The following is an 11,282-nucleotide window of genomic DNA, read 5'->3' as shown; positions in this document are numbered from 1 at the left end:
ACCACACTACCATTGAAATAACAGGTGTTACCCATTAATATGTACACATAAATTAAATCAAAGCTCCTTTATTAAAGAAACAAAGCAAGCACACATGTTTTTTATGACTCAGCAATCCCCTAAAGGAAAGTCATACACATCTAAATGACATGTTTCTGATACTCCTTTTGGAAATCTTTACAGCAAGGTCTATTATTTGCTGCTGATATTTCATTCGACATTACACTTAGTTACAGAATTAACATGGGGAAAAAGAAACAAAAACAAAAAGCAAACAAAATATAAAAATCTAAATGTCAAATTTTAATTAAGATACAATGATAGAGAAAGATCTAAAACTAAAGTACCAAGTTGTTTCCAGGACACTGCTTGGCTATTGTTCAGTACTGGGAATACTCCTTGCTCTCTAGTTTGGCAACGATCCGCTCAAGCTGTCTTTTTGCCTCACATTGTGGGAAGTTACTCATTTCATAGTACTGGGGTGCAATCTTCACCAACCTGTAACAGAAGAGAGAATATACATGTCAGAGGATCATGTACAACCAAAGCTCAGTGCAGTGACAGTAGCAAAACATGCTTGTTCGGAACAGACCGAATGCTCGGCCTGTGGCGTTTCTCGAGAACCACTCATACAAACAACTTCACACTCGACACCGTGCTTGCGGGGGTCATCAGCAATACAGCTGCCATGACAACCCAACTCCCTGCTACTCAGAAAGCCTGGTGACCGGTCGGTCGGTCGGTCGGTCACACACACACACACACACACACACACACACACCACACACACACACACACACACACACACACACATTACATTACATGTCCTTTAGCTGACGCTTTTATCCAAAGCGACTTACAATAAGTGCATTAAACCATGAGTCTAAACTTAGAACAACAAGAATCAAGCAGTACAATTTCTTCAATAAAGTTAAACTACAAAGTACTATCCGTAAGTGCCATTTAAGTGCTACTAAAGTGCTATCGTAAGGGACATTTAGTGCTACTACGGCATTTAAGTGCTACCTATTCAAGGTATAGTCGAAAAAGATGTGTTTTTAGTTTGCGCCGGAGATGTAGAGACTTTCTGCTGTCCTGATGTCAATGGAAGCTCGTTCCACCAATGAGGAGCCAGCACAGCAAACAGTCGTGATTTTGTTGAGTGTTTAGCTCGTAGTGAAGGAGCTACAAGCAGATTGGCAGAAGCCGAGCGAAGTGAACGGGCTGGGTGTGAGGTTAGACCATGTCCTGGATGTAGACTGGACCGATCTGTTCGCAGCACGGTACGCAAGTACCAATGTTTTGAAGCGGATGCGGGCGGCCACCGGTAACCAGTGAAGGTCGCGGAGGAGGGGAGTAGTGTGGGTAAATTTCGGTCGGTTGAAGACCAGTTGAGCAGCTGCATTCTGGATGAGCTGTAGAGGTCGAATGGCATTAGCAGGTAGACCTGCCAGGAGGGAGTTTGCAATAGTCCAGCCGTGAGATGACCAGAGCCTGGACCAGAACCTGTGCCGCCTTCTGAGTGAGAAGGGGTCGTATTCTCCTGATGTTGTACAGCATGTACCTACAGGAGCGTGTTATTGCGGCAATGTTGGCAGTCAGGGATGAGTTGACTGTCGAGCGTCACTCCGAGGTTCCTGGCAGTCGGAACCAACACACACACACACCACACACACACACACACACACACACACACACACACACACACACACACACACACACACACACACCACACACACACACACACACACACACACACACACACACACACACACACACACACACACACACACACACACACACACACACATCACACACACACACACACACACACACACACACACACACACACCACACACACACACACACACACACACACACACACACACACACACAAAAGTGTGAAATAAACTATAAGTCTGGCTAATTTATGGCCATATTAGTCACTTACCTTGACATAACAACCGCAGCTATAAATTCGAGCATGGATTTAATTAGAGGGGGTATTTTGCTGTTGATAACATTATAAGTTAGTATCGCAAGAACTTAGATTAGTTGAGTCTCAATGGCTGAGCGGTGCTCTTCCTGTAGAGCCCGAGTTGAGCAAACAACCTAACGCTCCTGCTTGTTGACTCCAGGGAAGCAAACAATAATTCAGTATCTCCAGCATCCAGCAGCAAAGGTGAACTTCAGTCAATGAAACGCAGCTTTTAAAGAACCGCTGGAGTTTATTAATATTTAATGTGTCACGTGTCTAAATCGCACGAGATTCGACAATGCACGCCCTCTAGTCCCCAATAATGTAAAAGCGAAGTTTAAAGTGGATCGGATGAATGGTTCTCGAGATTAGCATAGGACATATTATACATTCCTGGCTTTTCTAGTTAGATGAACCTGTATTACAACAAGTTTGCACACATACCACTCTGGTTTGATGTCTGTGCACGTGCGGATGTAGTTTTTGGTGGTGAGGACAAATTCATTGTAGAGCACCCACTCAGGCTTGTGGTCCAGGACTGTAGATGGGTGCAGTTGGACCACTTGGTTGTCTTTGACTGTGAGGTAATGACCTGTTCGCTCCAAATGAGCTACCTGGAGGAGTACAAAAATATATATATATTACTTAATGTAGACTTCCACAGGCATAGAGGGACATTAGTACACAAACATCTATGTTGCAAACTTAAGTTATATCCTGTAAACACCATCATGAAGGACGTCTTTAGATCAGCTTCCCAAAGAACTATTTAAACATTTGCTAATCTGTGTTTACCTGCATGAAGAAGCCGGTGCAGAGCGCTCTGCGGATGTTGGTGTAGTAATCTCTGCTGGTGAACTCTGTGCTACGGCGGGGCAGGTTGAAGCGGTCCATGATCCTGGATAGCTGCTGACGCACGTTGTCAGCAGACATCAGTGAACGGTAGTTGACAAAATTGTCATAACACCACTGGTTAGCCTCGTGGTCTGGAAAAAGTATGAACAAAATTTAGACATTTGGTTAAAGAAGGCTCTCCTCATTTTTCATCTTCATCTCATCATTTTTCATCTTCATCTCTCTCATCATTTCAATACACTAGTATTTTCACAATGACATAACCATTTGGATGGAAGCTAAGTGGTGAGCGCAAGTGGTGTGAATGAAATGGTAGGCAAACACTGCTTTATTTCTTTATTTAGGTCGTATTATTTTACTTTTTTTAAATGACAAATACAGACTACTTCTAACTGCTGGTTTGAAGAGTTATTTCCTTTCCACATAGCAGAACATACACGCTTGTTGGCGGTTTTGCAGTGTGTTCAAGTGCAATGTTTTGCTCAAACAAACTTAAAATGTAAGATTGTATTAGGATCAACATTAGCTGATGCAGAACGTCATCTTTTCTTCCTGGGGTCCACACAAAACATAAAAACATGACCGCACATAACACTTACAGACCAAGCGACGTGAGGCAACACAACAGTCGGCTTTTGTCGCTGTTAGTCTGTTGATGACGGTTTGGTGTGTCCCGGCCTTAAGACATGTATGCATGAGCAGGATTTTGCGAGATAAACTGGTTTGGAAAGTCCACAATACAGCTAAGAAAAGTGTGACGTAGAAACCGCCGATGTATATCATATTTTGGACTTGCTGTTGTGAGAAATTGTGAGCTTTATGTCTTCCTTTCTCACAATGAAGAATATATATGACACTGCTCATTGCCAATCGGCTGAAAATCATTTGCATTAACTGACAGCATAAAATGAGATAATACTTTATTAGTCCCACAGTGGGTGAATTTACTTGGGATCTTTTAAACGGCTTACTTTGTTTGAAGGCGTGGTAGACGTTGAGCAGCGTCAAGTGGTCTCCGTCGATGTGAGCAAACCTCATCTTGGACTCGTCTGCTGCCTTCTTAGCCTCCGTGGGCCGGACAAAACACTGTGGGACTAAACAAGGTTGGTATGGGCCCCAACAAAGCCGCCCATAGGGATGAGTCAAATATTCAGAGAACAATGGAGCAAAGCCTATGATGCTAGGGCACTTGACACTGCGTTGGGACAGGGCAGGACCACAAGCTCTATCAAAGGGGGCTGCAGTCTTTTCTCATGGTCATTCCCAACTGTAATGGCTATTAGCTCGTAGAGAGGGGGTCATTTAACCACATCTGTAAAACAAGAGTTTTCACACAACTACAAAGTGTTAGGGACACCAGCAATGTTTTTACTTTTCAAGATTCAGAAATTGTACTTTTCAGTAATGAGAGATAAGGCTTAGGCATTTAAAATAGCAGATCATTAAAATATTTCCAGAATACATAACAATAGGCACAATTCACAATGCATTATTTAAATAGAAAAGAAATTCTGATTAACGCGATGAATATGAAAACCATCAATTGGTGCCTGCCCTACCTACGTGCTTTGATGATGAAACACTTGTGAACAAGCTGGACTATCATAGCCTTAAAAAATTACAGCTTTAAAATGTAAGTGAAGCTATCCAGAATGAAAGGCATTCCCAACAAAGGGGAATTTGTGGAATAAAGAGGCTTTTTGATGATGACATAAGTGTTCATGTTGCGTCTGCATGGCTATGAAAAAACGGAATGCCGATTATGTTATTCAAATAATAGTGATTATTGTCGGCATCACAATGTAATCGCTACACAGCATTGCTTAGAAATAAATAAAATCTTTGTTTAAAACTATGGTCTGCACCTCACTGCGTGCATCAATCTAATATTTCCCACTCGATGCTGAAATAATCCTCAGAATGAAGGATTCTTACATCCTGCTCAGGGTATCTGTTTTCATACAAAGCAAATCAAGACGCTCGTGGGGATAAAAATGTGGAAAAAAACGTAATACTAAATTTATATACAGTATCTATGAATAATAGTCCTGCAACCTAAAACTACCAGTGAGTAGTATTGCGATTAACCCCGAGAGATTTGGCCTGGAGAAGGCAAGGAAGATGGCAGCCCAGTCCTGGGCATTACCTGACAGCATGGCAGTAATGGAAAGGATCTCGTTCGAGCAGTTAAACTCGCAGCTGGCAATGACCATCTTAGCCAGCTGGGGGTCCAAAGGAAACTCTGCCATCATGGAGCCCAGCTCCGTCAGGTCACCGTCATCATTGAGAGCAGCTAGGTAATTCAGCAGCTCAAGGGCCCTCATCAGTGTCTCAGGAGCTGCAGAAAAGGGACCAATAGAAAGGTCAGATACTCTTGCCCAAGTGGAGATTAATAAAATGTTTTATCAACTAATGCAGACCAACTCACCTGGTGGATCCATGAAGTCAAAATGCACAAGGTCATCAATACCCAACTTTTTCAGCTGCAGCACAACAGATCCCAAGTTGGATCGAAGAATCTCAGGGTATGTGTTATCCTGAGTGGGGGTGTATACAATGTTAATAAACAACAAAAACAGTCACGAATGTGCAAAAGATGTGTGAATTCATTCTTAAAACTACCGACAAATCTCAAAAAGTGAAGACGACAAGAAGTCTGTAACTGTCACTTGCCTGCATCTCTGTTTTGTAGGCCTTCTCTGTGTAGAGGCGGAAACATTTCCCTGGACGCGTTCTGCCGGCTCGTCCTGCCCTCTGCTGGGCAGAAGCTTTACTGATGGCTGTGACGAGCAAAGACTCAACTCTGATACGGGGATTGTAAACCTGGACACACATTTCAAGGCATGTTTAAATGGAATGGTTGACCTGAGATGTCGAAGAACCACTAGCCCCAAAAAAACATTATGTGTCAGCCTTTTTATTAATGAGTATCATACCAAATGTGATGTTGCACCACATTACAAACAGAATTAAATACACAAAAAAATGCAGTGTGATGGGTTAGGGATAGCCCACCTTTTGTTTGGCAAATCCAGGATCGATGACAAACACCACACCATCAATTGTCAGAGAGGTCTCTGCAATGTTTGTTGAAACCACAACCTGTGGAAGAAGCAAAAGGCTCTCAGATATCAATTATCAAATTCTGATAAGCAGGAACAAATGGACACATAATGTAAAGCCACCAATGGAGTAAAATACATAAAGGAATCTGGAGTGATACCCCTCTTAAGTTGAAATGTAGCTCTTCTATTACTTCAAGTGTACCTTTCTTCCTATAGCACCACTGGGCTTTCTTGGAGGCGGCGGCTCAAAGATCCTTTGCTGCTGCTGTGGTGGCAATGTTGAATACAGTGGAATGATTTTGATGTCTCCGACATCAGGTCCAAGGTCATCTACCTCACGCTTAATCCGTTTGCAGGCCTCATCAATTTCCTGAAGGAAAAATTAGATTCAACTCTGTGTGTTGAGAAAAAAGAACAATGCGTGTATAAAGACAATTACAATGGACTGGAGTAATGCAAGTGTCACAAGTTACCTCTTGACCAGTGAGAAAGAGAAGGCAGTCACCTTCCTCTTCCTCACACATATGAATCTGGATGACAGTCCGGATCGCTGCCTCAAGGTAATCTCGCTCTGGTTCGGGAGTGTAGAAAATTTCTACAGGGTGTGTACGCCCAGGGATAGTCAGGAGAGGACAGTTGTCAAAGTACACCTGGAACTTCCCGGCATCTAGCGTGGCACTCATGACAATCACCTGTGCATAACAGAAAAACTTTGTTGTAAATATTGTTTATACAATAGATTTGTTGATCAAGATTATGCAAAGATCTAAAGTTCTTAGTTATGAAAGACGTTGCTTTGATGAAATTCAAATTCAAATTCTGTATAAACTGCCACACTGTAAAGCATTTATTTGATATCCTATTTATTATACACCTTCTCTTGAACAGTGATCAAGTGTCTAAATCTAACAAATGGTAATTCAATTGGCACACTTGCTGAACAATGTATTGTGCCTTCTAAGGACTCACATCACAGTTCCCTTTGATATTTCCATTTCATCAGAAAGTGCCAGAGTTAGCTCTTTGTCTGGTACAGCTATTTGATTAATTTTAGGAAAGGGAGTGTATTTTTTGGACCTGTGTTTTGCACAGGGAATCATTTTGTTATCGACTTACCAATTTAGTAAAAGCACCTTGGTGTAGTAAAAGCAGGCATGATTAAAGCAGGCAAATAATGAATTGCTGTTTTTTAAAAGTGAGCTTGTACCTTCAGATCGGGTCTTTGACGCACCACCTCCTTGAGTACTCCCATTAGGATATCTGTGGCCAGAGTTCGCTCGTGGGCTTCGTCCAGAATGATTACACCATATCTCTCCAGCAACGGGTCATTCATAGCCTCTCTTAGTAACATACCATCTGTCATGTACCTAAAGAAATGACAGGCATGCTTTGTTAGATTGAGACATTCTGGATCAAAACAACTAAGATCGGTTGCTGTGCGCATACAAAAGACCTAAATCCCTTACTTGAGTATAGTCTTAGCAGAGCTGCAGTCCTCAAATCGGATGGAGTAGCCAACTTCCTGTCCAAGCATGATGTCCATTTCGTCTGCCACCCTTTGAGCCACGCTCATAGCCGCCACTCTCCTGGGCTGAGTACAGGCTACTGCCCGCTTAGGCCCAGGCAAGCCCCTCACCATGTCCACACACCACTGTGGGATCTAAAGATTGAACATGGGCAATAAATTCAGACAGAAATAAATTAAGGGGAAATCACATGTTTAAGCAACACTGTGCCATCATACTGGTAATGCTGGTACATAAGGTACTGGCTGATTCATTGCATGTCAGACCTGTGTTGTCTTTCCAGAGCCAGTTTCTCCAACAAGGACAAAGCTCTGATGACGTGTGATGATATCGCTGAAGTTTTCCTTGTACTCCCACACTGGAAGCTGTAACCTTTTCTTCAGAATCTCAAAAAAGCGTGGTGTGTGCGGCAGGTTGGTGAATGGGTTGATCTGCTGTTGCATAGCCATCTGCTTGATGGGTGTTAAGCACGGCACGGGTGCAGTGCTGATAGCCGGGACACTAGAGGGCTTTGGGTCTCTGTCCCGGTCTCTGTCTCTGTCTCTGTCTCGATCCCTGTCCCTGGAGCGGTCCTCCCGGTCCCTGTCCCGGTCCCGGTCTCTCCTGAAAACATATGGCCAAGGCATGATTACAAATACGCCAAAGTAAAATAAATCATTATAAAGCTACCTTGTGATTTCCTGACTATACTGCTGTCAAAATTGCAAAGGATAAGTATTAATGTATCTCACGTGAGATGAACAGCAGAGATGGGAAACTTTTAAGTCTGAAGTTGTTTTAACATGTTTTTGTTGCAACACAATTCCAACAGTATCACAGCTTGCCCCTTCAGAATAACGAATGAAAGTAAAGCGGTTTCCAATCAAGTTGAACAGCATAACCGTCACATAACGTAGGTGTAACGTTACGTTACGTGAGGGAAATTGGTAAATGAGTGACTTGGCCTAGCTACCGTTAATAATAGAGGTTCTGCTCTGGGTAAGAAGAGACCACCAAGTTTCGGTTAGCAGATATGCTAACGCGTAAGAATAAGGTTTGTTGGGAGGTCTTACGGGGGTCATTTCTGACAGATTACTAGTCCAAGAACCAAAACACAGTCTTTTAATTTGTAGCGAATGATAGGCAGCTAACGTTAAGTCAATTTAAACTAGATAAGATTGTTTGCAATTCCCTAAGTGAGCACTTTAGCCACAAACACACACGTGCCTCAATGGTGATGGTAACGTTTGAGCGCTAGCGCCGTCCTCATTAGCTCACCTCCATGAAGTTATTACACAAAGCAGCAAGACGCAGTGTCGTTATAACCCTGAATCTGTAGAACATTCAAAGTGGCAAATACCAGAACTAACATACATATCATTGTATTGTATCGGTTCTCGTTATAAACTAATTGTTGCTATTAGCCAAACCCACTAGCCTCAGCTAACGTTAATAGTTAGCTCGTACATAACTGGTTAAGCGGCCACTTTAACTGTGGAGCTCTACATACCCTTCAGACCTCTTCTTCGTGGAGGAGTAGTCATCGCCCAAATCCAGGCGATGTCTTTTGGACATCTTTGGGATATAATGTGTTTATTTTGTAAATGTATTAACGCTTACACAAATCTAACGGGCAAACGGTAGGTAGCAACCCAGAAGCTAACTTCTTCTTCTTCTTCTTCTTTAGGTTTTACCGGCTGTCACATTCTTCAGCGTCGCACGACTGCCACCTTCTGGAGGCAGTTAACTCCTACAGTGTCCGGGATGTTATAGTTACCTCATCGGTCCCGTTCAAGCATCTTCCACCACACTCAACAGAGACTGCCATCCTTGCTGTGTCCGAGGAGCATCACACCTCTGTCCTTATCCGTCTAGACCTTTCTGCTGCCTTTGACACACTGAACGATCAGATCCTTATTGTACATTACATTTCATTTAGCTGACGCTTTTATCCAAAGCGACTTACAATAAGTGCATTCAACCATGAGTACAACATCAGAACAACAAGAATCAAGAAAGTAACAATTTATTTAATACAGTTAAATTACAAAGTGCTATCAGTAAGAGCCATTTAAGTGCTACTAAAGTGCTACTAGGCGCTACCTCCACTATTCAAGGTATTGTCGAAAAATATAGTTTAGTTTGCGACGGAAGGTGTAGAGACTTTCTGCTGTCCTGATGTCAATGGGGAGCTCGTTCCACCAATGAAGAGCCAGCAAGCCGATTGGCAGAAGCCGAGCGAAGTGAACGAGCTGGGGTGTACGGTTTGACCATGTCCTGGATGTAGACTGGACCCGATCTGTTCGCAGCACGGTACGCAAGTACCAATGTTTTGAAGCGGATGCGGGGGGCCACCGGTAACCGGTGAAGGTCGCGGAGTAGTGTGGGTACATTTACTGCGGTCAACTCAGCGAACACTCGGATCTCGGTGGTCAAATCAGCCGGCACTTAAATTGTTGTGCGCCTATATACTGACATTCATGGTAAACACGTTCAAACGACCCAGATCAGGAGCGAGCGAGGGTTTTTTGCGAAGTTAGCCGAAAGATCCACGAAACACAATATCCGGTTTTAACAAAGTTAGCGGAAACATCCACGTAACAGAACATCCGGTCTTCAGAATAAGATATGGACGAATCGTATACTTGCAAATAAGGACGTTAGATTATATTAATTAGATTCACTTTAACTATAAAACATGTGACTTTCAACTAGTGAGTTAAAGATAAAATAAACCTCAGTTGTGCATGAAGTGTATTTATTAATTAATTTATATCTGAATAACTGATATGTTCAGGACATTTTCTGACCACATCCAAACAAAAAGTAAATATCTTAACTTTACCAATTTTGATATTTTACTAAATAAAAGCTGAACTGATTTTGTACCTTTCAAATAGATCATTTCTGCAATATGTAGGTAGTATAAAGATAACTGTCTCTAAAAGTCGTCATTTCTGAATATTATAGGTGCTGTAAACATATTTGTATCAATAAATCCAGGCAATGGCTACTGCCGTCGTATCTTTTTACTTCTGAAAGAAAATATATTGATATTAAAAGTTAATTAAAATGTTGTCCTTAACACAAATGCAGTAGCCATTGCCTGGATTTATTGCTAAGTGTATTTTTAATTAACTTTTAATATCAATATATTTTCATTCCGAATTAAAAAGATATGACTTTTAATGTTAATTATCTCCCAATCTAGACAGTAAAAATGTTTGATTGTCAGTATGCATGAAGTGCTACATGTCCTTAACACATCTGCATTAGCCATTGCCTGGATTTATTGCAAAATGTAATTTTATTTTACTTTTAATATCCATACATTTTATTTTTTAAGTAAAAAGGTACCTTTAATTTGGAATATCTCCTAATTGGTAAAGTAAATGTGTTTCATTTGCTGTACATGTGAAGACAGAGATCCCTTCAACATCACTCATATTTGGAATTATTGAGGAAAGTATGTCTATAGCACCTAAAATATACCAAAAATAAACTGTTGTATCATACACATGTGAATTAGACATTGCTCGACATATTGAGACAATTATCTTTATACCAGAAATGATCTATTCGAAATGTACAACATCAATTCCGTTATTACTTTGTAAAATATCTGAATTGGTACAGTTAAGATGTTTGGATATGGTCAGAATTCTAAACACATACATATCAGTCAGTCATTTAGATTTTATTTAATTTATTATCTTTCCATTAACACTTTAATCAAAGAATAAAGACACTTTACACACAATTGAGTTGTATTTTCACCTTTATTCACTAGAAGCAGGTCACATGTTTTATACTTAATGTGAATATTGTTTATTTAATATATTTTCCATACAAGTATACGATTTGTCGACTTCTTATTTT

The 11,282-nt window shown here is 41.3% G+C and overlaps 1 protein-coding gene across 1 annotated transcript; it reads right to left on the bottom strand.

Moving 5' to 3' along the window:
- Positions 1-52: 52 nt before the first annotated feature.
- Positions 53-9,125, bottom strand: LOC117732025 (pre-mRNA-splicing factor ATP-dependent RNA helicase DHX15). Its single transcript, XM_034534634.1, has 14 exons — positions 8,914-9,125; positions 7,691-8,027; positions 7,365-7,558; positions 7,106-7,265; positions 6,372-6,590; positions 6,101-6,268; positions 5,849-5,935; positions 5,507-5,656; positions 5,262-5,370; positions 4,980-5,171; positions 3,805-3,927; positions 2,774-2,964; positions 2,423-2,592; positions 53-498 (listed from the first exon to the last, which is right to left on the bottom strand). Exons 1-14 carry the CDS (start codon positions 8,976-8,978, stop codon positions 381-383), a joined length of 2,283 nt encoding a protein of 760 aa, XP_034390525.1. The 5' UTR covers positions 8,979-9,125; the 3' UTR covers positions 53-380.
- Positions 9,126-11,282: the final 2,157 nt, after the last annotated feature.

This window comes from Cyclopterus lumpus, chromosome 1 (assembly GCF_009769545.1).
Source record: "Cyclopterus lumpus isolate fCycLum1 chromosome 1, fCycLum1.pri, whole genome shotgun sequence".
NCBI classification, from domain to species: Eukaryota; Metazoa; Chordata; class Actinopteri; order Perciformes; family Cyclopteridae; genus Cyclopterus; species Cyclopterus lumpus.
The sequence above is the reverse complement of the archived record's forward strand: the minus strand, read 5'-3'. Positions and strand labels throughout refer to the sequence as shown.

Excerpts from the sequence above, each read along its gene's own strand:
- LOC117732025 (XM_034534634.1), bottom strand. The coding sequence starts at position 8,978 with ATGTCCAAAAGACATCGCCTGGATTTGGGCGATGACTACTCCTCCACG. Across the intron at positions 6,269-6,371 it reads TCTTTCTCACTGGTCAAGAG|GAAATTGATGAGGCCTGCAA; the intron begins GTAACTTGTGAC and ends TTTTTCCTTCAG. Across the intron at positions 5,936-6,100 it reads GTGGTGCTATAGGAAGAAAG|GTTGTGGTTTCAACAAACAT; the intron begins GTACACTTGAAG and ends CTTCTTCCACAG.